The sequence below is a fragment of the Prionailurus bengalensis genome, chromosome C1 (assembly GCF_016509475.1).
Source record: "Prionailurus bengalensis isolate Pbe53 chromosome C1, Fcat_Pben_1.1_paternal_pri, whole genome shotgun sequence".
NCBI classification, from domain to species: Eukaryota; Metazoa; Chordata; class Mammalia; order Carnivora; family Felidae; genus Prionailurus; species Prionailurus bengalensis.
Genome location: NC_057345.1, coordinates 32,297,721 through 32,318,473, shown reverse-complemented (window position 1 = coordinate 32,318,473; position 20,753 = coordinate 32,297,721). Strand labels below are relative to the sequence as shown.

Below are 20,753 nucleotides of genomic sequence, written 5' to 3'. Positions count from 1 at the left end.
CTGCCACACGGAGCCCCGTCTCCCGCTGGGCTGCAGTGGCCAGTCTGAGCTGTGTGGGGCCACACCGGGTGGTCTTCCTCGTGGGGGAACCTCTGACCACAGAGATCTACAGGAAGAGTGCAGTCATTGACTCTGCTCAAGGGAGGTGATGGACACGATGCGGAAGTCATTAGAACCCCTTGAGTCCTGACCCAACAGCCACCGTGTGCTAGTAAGGCGCTTGCATCTACCAACTCCCCGAATGCTCACAAAAGGGGCCCTATTCCCACTTACAGATGTGGAATCCAAGGTACAGATGTGCAGTGACCTAGCCAGGTCCCTGAGCTGGCTGACTCTGGAGCCCAGCATCCAACCATGGGGTGTGTGTGTGTGTGTGTGTGTGTTGTGTGGCCTCTGCCACCCAGCACATTTCGCACAGCTGGTGGAGAGGTCTGCAGGTGAGGCCTAAGCACCGCAGGCAGCATGAAAAACGCTGTCCTAGACGCAGGGATCCCCGGCCCTAGGGGGCACCGAGGCCTGCCAGGGCCCTTGCCACATCCACCTTCCCCAGGTTGTGGCTGTGCTACCCGTGGGTAGGACCACCAGGGTGGGGGTGGGGGGCGCGGCTGAGAGCCACCTTCAAGCTTCGGCCTCTTCTGCCAGGGCCCAGCATGGGGGACCAGCTGAGGCTTGGCAGGGGCCGTGTTGGTGTACCAGGAGAGAGCAGGCACTAACATGGACGAGGCCTCTGCAACATGAGCCCAAGGGTGGGAGAGGTCAGCCCCTATCTCCGCCATAAAGAACATATGGCCTCAGAGGAACAGTAGCCAATGAGTTCCAGAATAGACTGAGGAAGGGGAGGGAGGGGCTGGCCAGGACCCCAGCGAGGACCCACCCAATTGCGGAGTCCCTGACGCAAGAGCTGATGGCCACAGACCCCTGTGAGACATCCCCAAGCTAACTGGGTCCCCCAAGTTCCAGCCCCGGGGAGGGGACAAGGGGGTACTATGCCCTGGTGTCCAGAACCCTGAGGAGGAAGGAAGGGGGAAGGAGGAAGGGCTTGACCAAAATCCCATCCAGAGAACACTCGCTGGATTGGCCACCCTGCGTGCCCCCTGCAGGCTCTACCCACAGGCTCGGCTATTTCGGCTATTTCGTTCCTGGGGAAGTGAAAATGGGAAAATGACAGTGGTGTCAGGGGAGAACCCAGCAGGCAAGTGATGTGCCCAAGGCCACCCAGGGTAGGAAGGATTCTAACTCCAGCCACCACTGCTCCTTCTGAGGAGAGCCCAATGTGGAGCCACAGCAGCGCCCAGGAGCCGGGGGTCTCCAGCCTGCCCCTCCAGCCCAGGAGGAGTGTCCACACCCTTCAAGAAGAAGGGGGCCCAGTCTCACTGCCCCAGACTCCCACCTGCTCTACCAGTGCTAGAGTATGGTGGTGGCAGATGACTCCGCCTCTCTGAGCCTCAGTTTCCACAAGCAGCAATGCCCACCACTCGGGGTTGTTGTGATCATTAGACGGTGTCACATTTAGAAAGATCCGAGCATAGCCTGGCACACAAAAGGTCCCACCGTGGCCATCTGTAGTTTCCAAAGACTTCTCAAAGGTCCCTGTGCTCCTTTCCGAAGCACTCCTAGGCTTGGAGACATTACCCTAGGTGATGGAGACATTACCCAGCACAGGACTCTGGAGACGAGCAAGACAGCCCGTGTCACCCCACTTTTCAGCTTCCCAGACCCAGGCCCAGAGAGGGGGAGTGACTGGGGGAAAAAACACACAGCAAACTGGAGGCAGGGCTTGGAGGACTCATGCCCTGCTTCCTCTCCCAAGACAGCCTCAACGCGGAGAAGAGATCCTGGGCTGCCAGTAGCGTCCCCAGGGCAGCCTTGGGGTCTCGATGTGGTTCTGCGACCTCTCGGTATCACCCCGCTGGCCCTTCCAGGGCACAGGCCTTCCTCCTTCTGTGCAACCCTTCCCCCCAACCCCCAGGTGCCGTTTCCCTGTGACCCACGCAGGGGGCCTGGGCTGCTGGGGACCACGTAGAGCCACAGTCCCAGAGGCTGCAGAGGGGACCTGGCCTCCGCGAGGTGTCCTGGAGTCCCGGAGGGGGAGCAGAGAGCCGGACCTGCCGCGGGGGGCGCATGTGGCGGCGCTGCCCTCGCGGTGATGTCAGACCTCGCCGCGCCCCGGTCCCAGCACGTTCGTCCGCAGAGCGGGGAACAAAGCGTCCTGCGCATTCCTGCGCGCTGACTCACCGCCGGCACGTAGCGCGCCGCCGCCGCCGCTTTGCCCAAAATTGGTCGGGAGCGAGGGCGGGCCGAGCGCGGCTCGCTCCCCGCCCCGCGCTCCCAGCGGCCGCGCGGCGCTCGGTTCCCAGCCAAGGATTTCCCAAAACAGGCAAGAGAGGGAGCGACAGGGCGAACCCCCGGCGGTCCCCGCGATGGCCAGGAGGGTCAGGCAGGGGGCCACGGCGTGGGGGGTGGGAGGGTGAGCAGGGCGCAGGAGGCAGGCTGGGGTGAATCCTGGTCCGGCCCGAGGGCACTCTGCTTGTCATGGAGCCTCAGTTTCCCCATCTGCCAAATGGGGAGGCTCAGGGCACTGTTGTCAGCGCTCGGTGCGAGCTATCTCAACTAATTCTTACACCAACCCAGGGAGGAAGGTATATTATTTTCACCATTTTGCAAACAGGGAAACTGAGGCACGGGCACTGATGGCTTGAGGTCCCGTACTAGTGAGTGGCAGAGCTAGGCTTTGAATCCAGGTTGTAAGGTTCCGGAATCTGCGTGTATCCCCTGTAGGCTGAAAATACAGCGTAGCGCCTGGCCACACCGGGAGTATCGTCCCCGCCCGCTAACCCTCCCTACCTCTTGGTGTTGCCTGCGACCAGGCCCCTCACTTGACTAAACCTCCAATCCCTCCTCTGTAATGTGGGTGCCTGCGGAAGGGCGCCCTCCAGGGGCTGTCCTGGAAATAACAAGTGAGGGTCCAAGTGTGGTAAGACCAGGCGGATTTGATTGAACAGGCGTCCGGTGATCAGCTGGGCCAACACCAGAGTGCAGAGAGGAGCCAGACTAAGCCCCGGGGACACCTGCCAGGCAGGGTCACACTGGGGCGGGCCTCCACAGGGCAGCCAGGAGGCTGGGGGCCACTGAGCCGCCGGGGCTCCTTGGGAAAATGAGGCAGTGGGAGGGTGCTTGCCATGGTCCCTCTGCCAGCCTGGCCTCTTTCCCCATTGCAGCCTGATTTCAGAGAAGGTGGAGCTCTGTGGAACTGTGGGGTGTCGGGGTCAGAGGCCTGCCCTGACTTTGCTCTCCCCAGGCTGTGGTGTCACCCAGCTGGGTGCTCATCCGAGAGCCAGGGACGGCCCTGGAAGGAAATCCCTGCCCCCAGCCAGCACTGGTTTGGGTCCCACTGCATGGGCCTCCACAGCACAGATGTGAGCTGCCTCCACTTTCAGCTCAGGGAAAGGTCAGCTCCTGGCTAGACCTGGAGGGCCTGTGGTCTGGCCTCCAAGCTCCTCTCCTGTCACTGAGTCCCTCATACCGTGGCCTGCACCTCCTGAGACAAGCCATGCCTCTTCAGGCCTACCGGCCTGCACCCATGCCACTTCCTCTCCCGGGAATGCTTTTCCTCGGTCACAGCCTCATTCAAGTGTCTCTTCTCCTGCCCTGCAGGCGGAGGCAGGCACTCACCCCTCTGGGGTCCTGGGGCTCCATGTCTCCCTTTCGACGAGCACAGAGCCAGGCACAGAGCACCATGGTCCTTAGGCCTGGAGCCTTGATCACAGGTCCCCCAAGTTCCCAGGTGCCTATCCTAGGCAGGTATGGGGTCCCTTTCCCCAAATCCCAGTTGGGCCAGAGACCCAAGGACTCAGCTCAGGTCTGACACAGAACAGCCTCAGCACCCCTGCTATATGGTAGCAGAAGGCACAGCCCGAGGGCCTGAAGACCCTTCTTTTCTGTTCCTGGCTGTGTGACCTTGGGCAGCTTATGCAGGCCCTGCCTGCTTCCTAAGCCTGTTTGGAAGATTGGATGAAGGAAAGCGGAGAGAATGCTTGGCACGGGGGCACATCTCCCCGCAGAGCTGTCATTATCACCAGGTCATTATTACGGACCTGCCTTATGCCTGAGGCTTGGGTGCCAAGGTTGGGCAGCAGGCGGACGATGAACTCAGCGGCAGCCCCAGCCCCTGGCTGACTCAGGCTGAGGAGGCACCGGCAAAAGTGGTGGCTTTATGGTCAGCCTGAGCCAGCCCAGCTCTGGCCCGCCCCTCCCCACCCTAGGATTCACCCAAATCCGAGGCCATTCTGGGTTTCTTATCTGGGGAGATAAAGGCCCCCTCCCCCCTGGATGATAGACCTATTCAGCTGGCTTCTGTGTGACCTTGGTACCCCTTACCCTCTCTGGACCAGCCTTGGGGAGTGCCGGTGGGGGTCAGGCTTCACAAAGCTCCCAGGCGTGTCTTCCACGCAGGCACGGTTGGGGGGAGAGGGGTCCCCTCATTGCCTCTGGGCCCCTGAGGGAGGGGTCCTACTCTTCGGCTCCTCATTATCTGGCCAAAGGTGGTGGTAGGAGATTCCAGAAACCCTGTGACATCATCCTTCTGAGAGCCTGGGGCTTATTTGACACATAGGGAACCTGAGGCGCAGAGATCAGAAGGCCTTTACCCCAAGCCACACAGCCAATAGCCGGGACGCTGGTGAGTGGGTCTGGTCAGCACAGTCAGGCCGCATTTGCTCCAGCCCTCCATTCTCTGTGGGCTCCTGGCTGGGGGTGGCTGTCTCTGTCCCTCTCCACCCCCCAGGACATCCGTTTGGACAAGAATCAGCTTTGGAGGCCCTCACGTAAATCCAGAGGACATAGGAGGTAGGCAAAGCTCAGAGAGCTGGAATTGCTTGGCCCAGGTCACACAGCGAGAGAGGAGAAGTGAGATTCTATCCTTTATACCCTTACTCTGTGCCCTGCACAGCTGCTTTCCCAATCTGTCAGGGTTTCAGGGCTCCTCAGGCAGCATGCAGGGAGACCCTCTGGTCTCACAGACACCCCCTGCCTATGGGTGGCCGAAGAGGGCGTGTGCCCATCCTGCCAGGGTGGGCCCACCAGGCCTGCCTGGGCCCGAGGCTCCTTGCCAGGCTCAGATGAAAGCGTGAGGTCATTGGCCATCCCAGCTCCCTGTCCCATCTCGCTGCTGTGACTCAGCCCTGCCATACCCAGACCTCCTCCTCCAGGGGACCCCAGCAATGGCCCGACCTGGTCTGGGCTGCCCCCACTCCCTGTCCGCCTGCTCAGGGCCTCCCACCCTGAGTCACCACTCACCTCACCACCCAGCACACGGCTCGTTGCATAAACAGCCTACTCCTCTCCTCCAAGCTCCCGGAGTTCCCTCTGCTAAAGGCCCAAGAGCCCGGCATGGAGGGCCTTTCCTACTGCCCTCAGACTCAGGCCCCGAGGTCGATCCCCAGGACCCTCAGGACCTGCTTTCAGGGGATTCTCTGGCCCTGACAGGAAAATCTAGAATCGAGGTTAAGAGCTCAGACCAAGGGCTCAGGCTGACCTGGGTTCAAATCCCAGCTCCTTCCTCATTAGAATGGGTGACCTTGGATAAGGTACCTCAGTTTCCCCATCTGAAAAAGGAGGTACTATTAATCAGCTGCGTCCCATGCCGATTCTGTGTGGGATCACATACACCAGGACAGAGGTTAAGAATACAGGCTGTGAGGGGTGCCTGGGTGGCTCAGTCGGTTAAGCATCTGACTTCAGCTCAGGTCACGATCTTGTGGTTCATGAATTTGAATCCTGCACCAGATGAGCTCGAGCCCCGCGTTGGGTGAGTGCTGCTTCTCTCTCTCTCTCCCTCTCTCCCTCTCTCTCTCTGCCCCTTGCTCACTTGTATCCTCTGTCTCAAAAAAAAAAAAAAAAAAAGAATGCAGGCTGGGAGGCAGGCATATGTCGATTTAAACATTTAAACGGCTGTGTGACCTTGTGCAAGCCACTCCTTCGCTGCTTTCAGCCTCATCTGTAAACTGGAAATAATAAAAAGAATCCCCCCTGCTGTGATGATAACATATATAAAGGTTCTGTGCATTATCTGACACCTGGCACCGGATGTAGGTAAATGTTTACACGGGTAAAAGGTAGCGATGCTTAATTCTTAAAGGGCCAGGTGCTTAAGAAGCCCAGGATGGTTTCAGTGACTGATGGGGGGACGGAGAGTACATGGTCCCTGATGCTACCCCAGGGAAGCACTCCCCAGATACTGAGGCTCCCGAGTACCCTTTGCAGGCTGCTCACCATACTTCCCTAGGTGCATCCAGAAGGCTCTTTGAAGAGGTCTTTCTGGGCTGTAGCTGACCTCACACTGTATAGCCCCCGAGGTACCCACAGAGCACGGCATCTCGTGGAGGCCAAAGTTAATGCTCAGATAGAAGGGGCTTGCCTGCAGCCACCCAGCTGAAAGCTCCATGCCCCTTCTTGGCCGCCTCCCTGGACCCCGGGACACCTTACCTCTTATGTCAGAAACAGCACTCAGGAGGAATCACAGAGCTCATCTGCCCAATGGAAGCTCTTGGGACCCTTGCTAGAAACCCAGTTTCCCAAACTCCTTTGGCAATGGAGTCCTACCTACTACCAATGTTTCCTTGGAATGTACTATAGGAAACGCTGGGCTGGGCCGCATCAACCCATGAGCCTTTGTCTTTATCTTGTCCCATGATGCTCAAGAGGGTCCCCAAGTGGGGACCCAGGGAGCCTGGGCTGAGACCAGTGGAGGACAATGTTCCTGACTTCTCCATTTCCAATTCCACAAGGATCCACTGAGCAAGCATACGGTCTGGATGAGGGCACAGAGGCTGGGGAGGTCATATAGGTAAAGACAGAGGGAAGAGAAACCTCAGAGACCATGGGGTCTGATAGACCTGAGTTTGAACCCTGACCATAACAGGCCAAGCTGTCCAACCCCTCAGAGTCCGAAGTCTCATTGGAAAATGAAAGCACTGACATACCTTAGAGGGTTATGTTGTAAGGTGAGAACAAGACTGAAACTCTGCTCTGAAATGAAGTGTGACCCATAATGGCTACCATAGCCACAATACCATGATTATACCCATTTTATAAATGGGAAGACCGGGGCTCAAAGAAGGAGGAAAGGGCACATGTAATGAGAGGTGGGCCTCTGATACAAACCTAGCTCAGCCTGACAACGGAGTCAGAGCCTTTAGCCACAGCCAGCCCTTGGAGACACAGGATAAAGCCAGAAATGTATAGCCTAGCATGGCTGTGAGTGAGAACCACATGGGTGTTCAGAGGATGGTTAAATCTCATATCTTAGATAGATTTGGGAAGGCTTCCTGGGGGAGGTAACATCTGCGATGGTCCGTAAGGATGGGCAGAATAAATCAGGTAAGAATGAAAGGACACTAGGAGGCCCCAGCTTGCACGGAAGAAAGGAGCCAAGAAAATCTGTGGTGTATCCAGGGAATGACAAGCCGTGTGACCTGGTGGGCTAAAGCTTTGGGCACCCAGGTCGTTGGTGGGATGAAGAAGGAAAGATAGTTCAAGGTCAAACCTCAAGTAGTCAGGACACCAGGGTGGGCATCTGGGCTTGGTGAATTGCTTCACCCTGACACCCGGCTGGGTCCTGGCTGCAGACAGACTTCCAGCTAAAGCCGGGTTTTCCTAGGCAGGCAGTTTTGGCCCAAATCTGAACACACTTCTTGTCTGGGGTGGCATTATTCAGTATGTCAAAGCAAATGTGAGTAGAGCAAGCCAGGGTGGCCAAGTGCTATTGGAGGGACAATGTGACCCAGAGTAGTAGAGGGGCCACTCATGGGGGATCTGGCCCATGATATGCAGATAGCACAATTTCTAGTAAGATCTCTGACCGCCTCCCCCTACCCCCCCGCCCGCCCCCCCCCCACACACACCATTCCTTTCCAGGAGCATGTCTATACCAAGAGGTCCACATGCACCTTGCAGGCCAGAATGAAAAAGGGGATAGAGGCTGGCTAACAGAGCCCCCCTGTGTCAGGCAACAGGCCAAATCTTCCATTTGCTCTGCCATAAAGCCTCCCAGTAGCTGTGAGGTGGGATTTTTCTTCTTAGACGCCTTTGACGGATGTGGCCTCTGACGCTCAGGAAGGTTAAGCTGTGGTGTGCCCTAGGTCACATGGCCAGTGAGCAAGAGAACCAGCCTCAGACTGGCCGGCCCCTGTCCTGCCCCACTTCCATCCTGGCATGGTGCTGGGCATTTGTCCATAGCGGGACGGTGGAGGGGGGAGGGGGACTCGGGCCTGAGTCACAGGGCTTTGAAGTTGACAGCTGGATCTGCCAAGCCACAGAGGTTCCAGAGGTGGGCTGGCTTCTGACTCACCCCCACACCCTGAGCCAGCCCCAGGCAGAGGCTTCAGCTCCTGACCACGCTCTTGCCTGCCAGGGCCCAGTTGTGCCTCTCCTGGGTCATTCATGGCTCAGGATTCCCAGGAGCCGGGCAGGAAGGCCAAGGCCTGTAGGCAATGAGGTATCCCAGGCACACCTCTGCTCAGGAATTTCGGCCTGGCATCACAGGGGGAACCCCAAGATTTGCCTGCCTTCTGGGCACCAAGCTACCCTGATGATATAGGCACCAGGCACTTATTTTTAGCTGACATTTAATTCTAGAACTGAGTACTGTACTTCTGGTGGCCTGACCTCCTGGAGGCTCACCCCTTCCCAGAGGGGAAAGGCGTCCCCCTGGTGGGGCACTGGGTGCGCCTTGGAAAACATGGGTTCTAGGCAACAGAGTGGGTGTGACTCTGAAAAACTACAGCTGCATGTCTTGGCTAGTGGTGGCAGTGGGACGGAGGAGAAGGTTGGGGTGCAGGGGCCTAGCAGAAAGAAAGGAGTCCAGGCATTATGGGTGTCCGGATCCAGGGCTGGCAGGGTGACCTCGGGCAAGGTGTTCCCCTACCTGGACCTTGGCTTTGTCAAGGGCCCTTCCCTCTTTAGATGCTTCTCTAATTTTTTTTTCTTAAATATTATCTTAGGTCTTCACGATTAGAACATGTTGAAGATGGAACCAGGCTAGGACTGCTAGGCTAGGAAGCAGGCGAGGACTAGATAGCCCTCATCAGAAAGATGTCTATGCGAGAACAAGCTTTGTCTGGTGGGACAGGGTCATCTGTTCCATTTCACTGAAGTGTTGGGGAGAAACCATGTGTCCAGGCCTGTGGTAAGCCCTGGGGTGGGGATTCCAGAGAAGACCATGTCTCAATGAGCTCATCGGCTCAGTGAGGAGGCACACCTCTCTCCCCAGGAAATAACCAAGTATCTCCAGGACAAGTGTGATGTGCCATTCAGAGCTTGTCAAGGTCTGACCCTTCTAATCTCTCTAACCACATCTGTCATAAAAGAGGTAGATGCACGGGAGACTGGCTGTGTAGATGTGTGGATAGAAGGATAGGTGAAAGGTTAGATGATAGATGGATGGATGGATGGATTGGATGGATGAGTAGATGAAGGGACATTGGATATACATGGTATAGGTTGTTGGTCCCATAGCAAATAAGGAGAAGGGGGAAAGTCCCAACCTTGCCTCTTATTCACGGTGTGACCCCAAGTCACTTCCCTATCTATAAAGTGAGAATCTTATCTGGAAAGACCTCATGTATAAAGTGACAATTATGACCCTCACCTGCCTCCCAGGTCTATTGTGGGTATCTGGTGAAATAAGAATGGACTGTCCATGTCTGCCTGACAGCTGTGACGAGGCCCCGGTGACAGACCTTGTAGGCAGGGGCTATGTGTTGTTTTTACTATGGGGGTGAGGCCCCCCATAGACCCAGGTGGGAGGTTACTTCTACTCTGGTGGTTCCCACTCTCCCAGTCTGCACAGGGCTCTGCCTTCCCGGGGAGGCTGACCTCCGAAGAAAAGGTGCCACAGGAAAGTTCCCTATGGTCCTGGAAGCCCGGAAAGCACGTGGAGGGCACACAGGGTCCAGAGCGAAGGTTCTGAAGTTACACAGACCCATTTGGTAACCTTGGCTCTGCCACTTTCTAGCTGTCTGACATTAGGCAAGTCCTGAGCCTCAGTTTCCTCATTTACAAACTAGGGACTAATTGCGGGACCCACCTCTTAGGTATGGTGTGACAGTTAATGGAGATAATGCATGTAAATCAGCTAGCGCGGTGCTTGGAATTCACTAAATACTCAGCAAGTGTGTGTTTACCCCACACCCCTAAAAGGCTAAGTGGGGAATGGAGCCCTTAGCACTTTGGAGGTAACTCAGAAACTTGGAGTCCAGAGATTTTCATCCTGGATGCTGAGTCCCTGAGTTGGTTTTCTCATTTCACAAAGTTCGTCAGGACTCACAGGGCCTCTTGACGAGGGTGCCTTGACTGAACAATAACTGCTTTCGGCTGAAATTCCAGCAGGTTCCGCAGGCCTCGCTGACCCTGTCCTGATTACCCCTAGATTAATAACAAACGTGGCACATGAGTTATTCCTTTAAAAGTAGGGTTTATGTGGGAGATATAAATCTCTCCAAATGGGCTGAGGCAGAGGGAGGAGGAGATTGAGGAAGGGGGTGTCCTCCCAGGGAAGCCGTGGACACCAGGCGAGCTGGTCCTGCAAGGCCGAGACTGCCCTTGCAGAGACCCAGCATGGGGACGATGGTGTGGGTGGTGGCCAGCCCTGCTGGCTCGGGGTGCACCGTGGCCCATGGCAGGCGGCCCAGACCACCCACCAGAAAGAGGCCCCGAGGCTGAGTGGCCCCAGGCCTGAATGGCGGCAACCCTGCCCTGCAGCCTTGGGGGCAAATCATGATGGGAATGTCTGAACCTCCTCAGTCCCTAGATCCCCAGCCCGGGCTGGCTCCAGAGCCAAACCCTCCCCAGCCCCTCATCCCCTGCAGGCTCCAGACATCTCCCCCTGGCCAGCCCCGTCTTCCCAGGGGCTCGCTCTGCTAAACTGCCTGCACGGTGTGTGCCTGCAAACGAGACGCTGTGTCTCTTGCACCGGGGCCGCACACAGAACTTCCTGAAACCTGGTGGGGCCAGGGTGGTGGCCACAGGGAAGCAACTGGTTTTCTGGAGGGGAGGGACCAGGGGGTCTCACGCTGGTGGCAAGAGGTGACAGGGCTATCTGGGGAGCTCTAAACTCTGGCCAGGTTGGTTCTGAATGCCATAGGCTGTCAGAGCTGAGAGCACCCCTCTCAGAAGGCAGAAACACTTCCCAGGGAAGCCAAGGAAGGGGCAGGACTTGCCCAAGGCCACACGGGATGCGTAGCAGAGCTGGGAAGAAGCTTGTTCCTGCAAACGCACCAGGCACCCGCTGCAGCCCGTGGCCTCCCTGTTGGACAACATCGCCATTTAATCCTCACCCCTGTGCATCCTCTATCCCACACGGTGGCCTCAGCTGCTGGACAGCCGAAGATATTTGCTCTTAGTCCAGAGGGTCTAGAGGGGGCTTTGGGGGGCATTGAGGGTGCACGGGAAGGTGGCCTAGCTCTAGCCCAGGGCCCCGGCCCTCCTGCCACTGGGTCCTTCCTAGCAGCCCTTCCCAAACAGACCCAGGGGCTCAACTTGGACCCCTGGCAGCTTCACAGGTGTACTGGAAAGACTGGGGCTGGAAGAGTAGCCACGAGAACATGTCCGGCCCCATCACTGTCTCGAGCAAGTTGCTGCTCCTCTTGGACCTCAATTATCTCATCCAGCAAATGGGAGTGGACGCTGGAGAGGATTTCTAGAGGGCAGTTTCTGGCACAGCATCTCACCCAGAAATATGCCTCAATTTCTCTCTTCTGCCAACCTGCCCTCCCCACAAATCTCTCCTTGGATTGGGCCGGGACCAAGCATGAGTGGAGCAAATTATTTTGTGCACAAAATGATTCCCTCCAAATCCTGACGGGGTGGGGGTGGGGGGGGGGACCTTCAGTGAATCCCTGTCCCCAGACCTGCAGCTTTACCAGCCCAGGCAGGGAACAGGGCCAGATCGGGTTGGGGCAGTGCAGCAGCAGCTGACCAGAGCAGTGGGGCTGGGGGCCATGCAGCCAGGCCAGCTGGGAGGGGCAGAGGTGATGGTCAGGGCCAGGCTAGAGAGCTATGGGGCTGGGGCTGGGGCTGGGGCTGGGGCTGGGGTTATTTTTAACTCAGCTTAATTTTCTCTACCTGGAAACCAACTCTTGCCGGTGGGGTAGTGCTGTTCCGGGAACACTTTCACCCCCTAGGATCTGAGCTCGCTCAGGTTCCGGGCCTGCCCTCTCCATTTCACAGGAGCCCTGTTTGCCCAGCTCAGAGCAGGAGAGGAACTGGAGCCAGGCACAGCTCCCTGCACTGACCCCACGAGGCCCAGGCGGTGGCCCCTGCCCTGTCGTCTTCCTCCTTTCACACCAGAGACGGATCCTGTCTCCTGGTCCGTTTAATTCTTCTATTATGTTTCCCAGACTCAGAGCCTCTGGTTCCCTATTGTCCTGAGCAGCACTTTGCGTTTGTGTAAAGATTAGACGCAGTGGAACCTTCACTCTCCTTCCAAATGGTCTTTCTCTTTTACTTTCTCAAATCCGAGTTCTTTCTCTCGCGCTAGGCTCTGCTTCCTTGTCCTCCCTCTCTCCCTACCTGTCTTTATCTGATTCCCTGTTTGTTTTCCTCACCACCCAGACCCCCTCCTGCTCCCTGCTGACCTGCTTGTTCTCCTTTCTTCTCTTCATGGTTCAGTTGTTTGAATTCTCTATCCACCCCCTGCCCCCACCCGAACCCTGCTTGATTTCGTATTTATATTCTCTCGGAGGCTAATAGAAATGACTAGGAGTATTGCTCACCTCATTCCAGAAATACTCTTCTAAATTCTTAGAGAGGCACCTTGTGGGGGAGGGCAGTGAGCACTGCGTGGGGAGTCTCTGTTTTTTGCTGGAGAGACCGGGAGACCAAGATCTGAGTCCTGAGTCCCTGTGCCAGCGCTGTGCAGACTGGACCAGGCAGGGCTCTTCTCTGAGCCTTCATTTCGGCTCGGACAGTAGGGGACCTGATCCCGGATGGTCACAGCCTCCTCCCAGGGCCACAATGGAGAGGAGTTGAAAAGGCTCTGAGCACGCAGTAGGTGCTCAGAAATGTTTATTCCTGCTTCCATTGCAACCTGATCCAGCCTGGGGGAAGGAAGGTAACTCCGACGGCTATCTCCGTCCTCAGGTCCCGTCCCTCTGCACCAGGATGGCACAGGCACAGGCAGACACACGTATGTGCTCTGGTCTTGCCCTAGGAAGAAGCCAGCTCACCTGTTTCTCTGTGGTCATCTATTGCCCCCTTCGTAGACATCTAACGACAAAACCGCTGCTGAACACAGGAACTAAAAATTGAGCAGCCTGGGTTCCTGGGGACCTAAATTTCTGCGGGTTCAAAGCCAGGCATGTATTCATTCACTCCCCCGTCCCTCAGAGAGCACTCGCTCAGAGGGCTCCTGTGTACCAGGCAGGCTCCCGGGCCCCGCGCGTTCTCTGGAGTTCTGGACCTCAAGATTGCTGGAGAGATAAGCCCAAAGTCATGAGTCAGGCAGGCTGGAGAGTAAGGCTCTGGGAGTTCCGAGAAATGAGAAGGCTTTTCCTGTTGTGCCTGGAGACAGGGTCCCTGGAAGACATTGCAGGAGGTGGACTCTGAGCCAGGCCGGGCCAGGAACAGAGGACGACTGCCAGTTCCACCAGCTGCTTAGCTCAGCACCAGCGCATCCCCACTCTGTCTCCAGCAAGACCTGGCTTCTGAGAAGCAGAATGCTCGCCCCCGGAGCACACCCCCCATTGCCTAGCCTTTTTTTTTTTTTTTTTTTAATTTTTTTTTTTCAACGTTTATTTATTTTTGGGACAGAGAGAGACAGAGCATGAACGGGGGAGGGGCAGAGAGAGAGGGAGACACAGAATCGGAAACAGGCTCCAGGCTCTGAGCCATCAGCCCAGAGCCCGACGCGGGGCTCGAACTCACGGACCGAGAGATGGTGACCTGGCTGAAGTCGGACGCTTAACCGACTGCGCCACCCAGGCGCCCCTTTTTTTTTTTTTTTTTAATGTTTATTGATTTATTTTTGAAAGAGAGAGTGTGAGCAGAGGGTCAGAGAGAAGGGGACAGAGGATCCCAAGCAGGCTCTGCGCTGACAGCAGTGAGCCTGACACGGGGCTCGAACTCACAAACTGTAAGATCATGACCTGAGCCACCCAGACGCCCCTGCCTTGCCTTTTGTGAAGAGAGTACCCACCGAGGTGAACCAAGCACCCTGCCATGTCCAAGGTGGGAGACCTTTCAAGGAGTGCTTTATATGTGTGCCCACAGGGGCGATAGGAGCCTGAAAAGGAGCCAGAACTCCCATCCCCAGGCCCTGGGAGGAGGGATGGGGAAGGAGGGAAGAGGGGCACTTCCTGGGTGAGGTAAGGATGAGACAGCTCTAGGCTGGTCGGAGGCCAGGGGTGGGTTGTGTCCTTCACTGAGGAAACCAGGCCCAGAGAGGGCTCTGACTTGCCCAAGGCCACACAGCCTTGAGTACCCCCTTTCCCCTCCCACACAATAGAAAGGGCATCCTCAGCCTTGTTGGCAGTAAGCAGGCAGGACGGCAGGGTGCCTTCCAAGGAGAGAGAGGGTTCTGCTCATGGGCCTCCCCTCCCCAACTCTTAGCTCTGGGCAAGACCCATGGGACAGCCACACAGAGAGTGAGGAAGGGGACTTTGGGGATAACTTGAGGAAGCCCAGCAGGACTGGGAGAGGTCCCTGGGGGCCGCAGGGGCGCTTCGGTACTCCAGGAGGTGCTCCAGGCACAGAGGGAGGAGCGGGGCCTTCCCTCCCGCCTCCGCCCTCCCCTGCCCCCCTCCCCTCCAACCGCGGAGGCCGGGGCGGGCCAGGCGCCTGGGGAGGAGGCGGTGTCCCTGGCTCTCCTATGCGGCAGGGCAGGGCTGGTCGGGCAGAGGCGGGGCTGTGCCTGGTGTTATAAGAAGCAGCCAGGGCACTGAGGCAATGAGCTATCGGCTCTGCCTGGCAGCAAGACGCTGGCAACAGGCACGCTCCCTGCTCTGGTCCAGCCTGTGCGCTCCACCGCCACTATGGTCGCCATGCCCACCGCCTGGTGCTCCATCGCCCTGGCCCTGCTCCTGGCCCTGCATGAAGGTGAGCCGCCCTAGCCTCACCTGCGGCGGCAGCGCCCCCCGCCCCCACCCTGGGTCTGCTTGCAGGTGTCTCCTGCCCCAGGGCACCGTACCCGCAAGCCAGCTGGGGGGCATCCAGGGGTGGGGGCCCCGCAGCAGTGGCCGCTTCAAGGGGCTCTGCAAGTCAAGAGGTGCTGCAGGCACAGGACAGCCACCAGCCCTTCCCACCAGGACTGCTGGGGCTTCCCCTGGCTGGCCTGGAGCTCCTAAGCAATGAGAATGCCAACTTCCTCAATTATGCAAGAGGAGGAGCCCGGCGGGTCCCCCTATCCCGCTGTGCCAGGCACCCCGACCCACCTGTCCACCTCTGTCCCCCTCCTGTGCGTGCAGGCAAGGGCCAGGTGGCTGCTGCTCCGGACCAACCAGCACCCTCACACCGCGCCCGAGCCTCCCACCTGCGGCCTCGACGTTGCTCCTGCAGCTCCTGGCTCGACAAGGAATGTGTCTACTTCTGCCACCTGGACATCATCTGGGTGAACACTCCCGGGTGAGCTACCGCGGGGATCCACGCGGGGCCGCTAGACGCGGGGCAGGGGATGGGGAATCTCTGGCACAGTGCAGCTCTCCCTGGGCCTCCAGACGGGATCATTGAGCTAATATTAATAGTTACTGGTTATCGTTCCAACGCCCACGTGGGGAAGGCCTAAGTAATCCAGGGCTGGCTCCTGAGAATTCTCACGGCAGCCCAGTAGGAAAATATTGGCTCCATTCTCCAGATCAGGGTACCGAGGCTCAGAGAGGTTGGGTGCCTCCCCCAGGATTACACAGGAGGTAGTAAATGGTAGACAGAGGCTCCATCCCAGGCCCATGGATGCCATGCTGCCTCTGCATGATCTTCCAAGAATAATACGATTAATGACAGTGCCCGTGTCTCGGCTGTGCCAGGCCCTTTGCCAAGCACTGCTCGTATGTTATCAGCTCCTGAATCCCTCATCCTCCCCGTGAAGCAGGTAGTGCTGTTGTCCCCAGTGACAAGACGAGAAACCTGCCCTGTGTCACCTGGCAGAGCTGGGGTGGGAGCCTAGTGCTGTCTGTTCTGTCTGCACCCGCACTGCCTCCGGGCCACTGCATACTTCAAGTTGAAGTTTCTGTGTGTGTGTGTGTGTTTGTGTTTTTTTTTTCCCTTCCCCAAATTGCAAAAGGCAAGAGAAGCCCTGCACGTAAGCGTGTGTGGAGCTAATCCGCATCCAAACACTTGCTCAGGGCGGGAACCCTGCCAGTCCCTGCGTGCCGGGTCCACCTGGAGTCATTACAACCCCAACCGCATCGTCTAAAATTAGCTCTGGCACCTGAAGGTGCTGGTCCAACCGGCCACAGGGCCCCTGCCCTGCCCCCAGCCCGCCTTGGCCAGACTTTCAATCTGAAACCGACCCCGCCTGATCTCACACACGCACATGCACACACAAGCACATGCATACACCGTTTTTAGGTCAAAGCGCTCAGACACATTTATCACCCCTCCAGGCAGGTGGTGGCCAGGTGAGGGCAGCTTAGCCTGCATGCTTACTGCTGTGAGATGGTATTTTCTCCTCTCCTCCAGGGGGACTAGCAAGGCTCCATCCTTCAGCTCGAGTTCCTAGCCGTGAGAGGGGTCGGGCTGGGGGGACGCCCCACTTCCCAACTTAGGGAGAGAGCACGGTTCCACCCCATCCTCCCCATGCTGGCAGTCTTACCGAGCAGGGCCAGAGGCGGGGAGCAAGCAGAGGCCCAGAAAGGGGAGGGACGTTGTCCGGGACCACCTGGCACCCGGGCAGAAGAATGCACTGAGGCTTCCCGAGGTCAGGGGCTGGCAGCCTTCTGCTTCCAGCCCGGTGGCACGGGTGGCCATGCCAGGATGCACCGCGGACGGCCTCTGCTTGCCAGTGGCCGTAGTTTATCTCATCCTCTCTCCCTCTCCCTCTCTCCTCCTCTCTCTCCACCCTACACCACTACCTTGCTGGCTGCCCGCCCACAGACAGACAGCTCCTTACGGCCTGGGAAATCCGCCAAGACGCCGGCGCCGCTCCCTGCCAAAGCGCTGTGAGTGCTCCAGTGGCAGGGACCCCGCCTGTGCCACCTTCTGCCATCGAAGGCCCAAGTAAGTGCACACCCAGGCTGCAGAGGCCAGGGTGGCTGCTAGCCTGGACCTGGGGAGCAGGGTGTCTGGAAGATCAGCAGGAGAGCAGAGTGGCTAACAATGGTGGGGGGGGGGGAGGACAAGGTCCTGGGGGCCCCGTAGGCTGCCCTGGGCCCATGGGGCATGTTCCTTTCTGTGGGGAACCAGTCACCCCAAGTCCCTCCTAGTCCCCAGCTCCGGGGTCTTCTGAGAGCTCCCACCCTCACTCGGGGGCAGGAGGGATTCTCCTCCGGTGTCAGCTAAAGCAGTCCAGGCCCAGAGAAGGGAGGGGACTTGTCTCATCAGGCCACACAGCTAGTCAGAAGGAGAGCTGGGCTTTCAGCCTTAGTCTGCCTAACCAAGTCCACGGGGCTTTGGATTTGGGACGGAGCCTCGGAGGGCTTTGGAGTTTCCGCGGAGAAGTGACATCTGGAGTCGGGAGGGCCTGGCACCATCCCAAGGTTGTCACGGAATTGCTGAGGAAGGGGCGGGCGGGGGTGCTCTGCCACACCTCTTCGCTCTCCGCACCTCAGTTTTCCCATCTGTTAAAGGGGTGGGGGACTTTGTCCCCTCCCTCGTCCCCTCGGAGCATTTGGGGAAAAGCAGAAAGTGGCTTCCCCGTCTCGAACCTCCCATCCCCGCGATGGTTTATGAGAAACTCCTCCTCTGAACCTCAAACCGGGGCTCCACCCCTGCCTCAGTTTCCCCTACAAAAGGCCGTGCTCAGCTGCAGGTGGCTGGATTCTGGGAAGGTCGGGCACCCAGCTGCTTCTTTCTGAGGCTAAGAACGTATTCCCGGTAGCTCAGTTTTCCTCAGTCCCCACCCCGCCTGGGAAGGGAAGGAGGCCAGGTGCACAGGGGTAGAAATGGATCTGCTGGGGCGGAGGGAGGGTGCTGGGCCTACAGCCAGGTGTTCTCAGGGCCCTGGACAGCCCCTCACTCGGGCCCTAATGCTGTTCCTTCAGGCCTGAAGCCATGGTGGTCCCAGGCAGTGGACCCCCTCCAGACGTGTTCCAGGCTGGCAGGGCACGGCCGTCGGCAGGAGAGCTCCTCCAGCAGCTGAGGTGAGCGGTGCCCCCACTGACTGAGCACCTCCTGTATGCCTTAGCACATTTCCCTTGTTCTCCATATGAGGCACGACTGGGTCCTCACCGGGCAGCCGAGAGAACTGAGGCTCAGAGAAGTTAAGACATTTTGCCCAAGGGCACAGCGGTCTGTGGCATCTGGCTGGTTCCAGAGCCTGTGACCTAGACTGCTGTGCCCTTTGTTCCCACCAGACCTAGCAGTGGACTTTCTCAGGCGAGTTGAGGGATTGTGACCATGAAAGGCCCTCTACTGTTCATTCAGGTTGTGTCCCAAGGAAGCGTCTCCTACGTGCTGGGCCCCGAGTGGCCGACTACCCAGCCTGTCCCCTCCCCGCTGTCCCAGACCGGATCCCCTTCCTGGCCGCCTCCGCGTGGCTCAGCTCGAGGCCTGGCACACAGGAGGTGCCCACGAATGTTCGTCCAGCCAAACTGACTTGAGAATAGAGACCCTACATCTGGCTGTGTAGACAGGTGGCTAACGGAGCAGCTTCTGAGCCAGCTCTGTCCCCAACAAGGCTTTGTGACCTTGAGCTTGCCATTTGACTTTTCTGTGCTTCCGGCTCCCGTTTTTGTTCCAGGGGCCGCAGTGCGATCCATCTCTCGGGAATCGTTGTGAGGGTAGATGAATCGACATATGTGGGGCGCCTCGAGCAGGGCCTGGCACCCCAGGGGAGCTTTGCAGGTGTCAGCCATTCCGACCTCTGTCGCTGAGGCTCCTCGGAGCTGGCCGGTGCTGGGGCCCAGCTCAGCCCCTCAGGGCCTCCCATCTTGGTGGAGAGGAGGAAACGTAGGAGAAAGGGCAGGATGGTGGGTTGGGGAAGACGCAGCATACGCTTCGGAAGTATCTTTGGATGAAAAGAAAATCAAGGTTTAGACTCTGCAAGTGCATATGGCACCTCCTGTGGGCAAACAGCTCGCTTTGCCAGCCTACACTCATCCTCACACTGGCTCAGGCCTATTTTCATTTTACAGACGAAGAAAGGGGCTCGGAGAGGTTGACACACCTGCCTGAGCTCCCAGAGCTGGGACCTGAAGCCAGCCTCCTAGCTCCCGGTCTGGGACACTTTGAGCCAGGACGAGACCACTTGGGTGCTGCCAGAGTCCTTCCCAGGGCCTCATCCTGGTTCAAAGGGAAGCTAGGACCCATATTTGTCTGGGTTGAACTACCCTGAGCTGGACCTTGAAGAATGGGAATTTCAGTAGGTGGAATGTGGGTGGAGGGAAGGTAAACAGCCTAGAAGGAGCGACATGAGCAAAGGTGTGGACGTGGGAAGGCAGGTCACAGGAGATACGCTGGTCTCGGCCCTCTGGTCCTTCCAGCAGTATTTGATGTTGGACGTCAGCTTTGTCAAAGTCCTCGTGGGCAGGGAAGCTTCTAGGCCTGGTCTGGCCTGTCCTTGATGCGCAGACTTTGTTTTCAGGGTCAGCTGTGGCTGACCTCTGACCCCAGAGCAGCTATGATTAAAGGAGCCCGTTCCTACAACTGCTGTCTCTTGCAGGGAACTCTTGGGCAGTCCATATCTCCTGAGATGCTAAATTGACCCTTCTTGATTCCAGGGACATTTCTGCAGCCAAGAGCCACTTTGCTAGGCGACAACAGGTGGCAGTGAGGGAACTGAGGCCTACACACTCCAGGCGGAGGAAGAGATAGCACCGGTGGCCAAGGAATGCTGGGAAGGAGCCTGTGTGGAGCCAGGAGGAGAGGGGCAGCCCAGAGCTGGGGAATCCACCTGCTGGGATGGCACACGCTCTGGCCTCCTCGTGCAAGTGAGGGAACTTCCTTCCAGGCAGCTCGTGCCCTCACACGGCCCGGGGAAAGCCTTCAGCCACGTCCCCCCGCCGGCCCCAGCCCCACCACGCCGCTGGAAGGAACCGCATGAGGAATGTGCTAACCTGGAGGCCACGTCCCGAGAGGTTTCCTGCCTGTTGGCTACAAGCCAGAATCGATGCGCAGCGGTGGACCCTAGACCCAAGCCAGCCCTGGAGGCTGGACGGGTCCACCTAAGGGCTGGTGTCCTGGGTGGCCCCCATCTGACCCCTCCAACTCTGCCTCCCCAGAGTCCTCACACCCTCATACCCTCGGGACACGCCTGGGGAGAACGGCCTGTTCTGCTTCACCTGCCTGTATATAACTTATTTGCTCTAAGAACTTTGAGGATTCCACTTATTTATTTTAATGTATTTTTTTAGACTCAATTATTTACCTGCGAACTTGTGTTTGTAATAAACCATGAAATGGTACCCTGGTATTTTGTCTTGGCTGAAGCAGAGGTGGGAGGCACCTTGCAGGACGGGGCTGCTTAGAAGTTAGGGGGACCCAAAAAGGAGAGGGAAGGGGTCCGGGGCAGGTGGCCGGAGCCCTGCATTCCACTCCCCAAGCTCCCGCTGGGCACTTCTGGCTGCTATCCCACCCTCTCTAGGCTTTTGCCTGTCATGTGCCTGGAC

The 20,753-nt window shown here is 57.9% G+C and overlaps 1 protein-coding gene across 1 annotated transcript; it reads left to right on the top strand.

Annotated features, from left to right (window-relative positions):
- The first annotated feature begins 14,829 nt into the window (after positions 1-14,829).
- Positions 14,830-20,549, top strand: EDN2 (endothelin 2). The gene is made up of 5 exons (XM_043574596.1): positions 14,830-15,090; positions 15,459-15,615; positions 17,083-17,205; positions 18,189-18,287; positions 19,866-20,549. Exons 1-5 carry the CDS (start codon positions 15,027-15,029, stop codon positions 19,957-19,959), a joined length of 537 nt encoding a protein of 178 aa, XP_043430531.1. The 5' UTR covers positions 14,830-15,026; the 3' UTR covers positions 19,960-20,549.
- Positions 20,550-20,753: the final 204 nt, after the last annotated feature.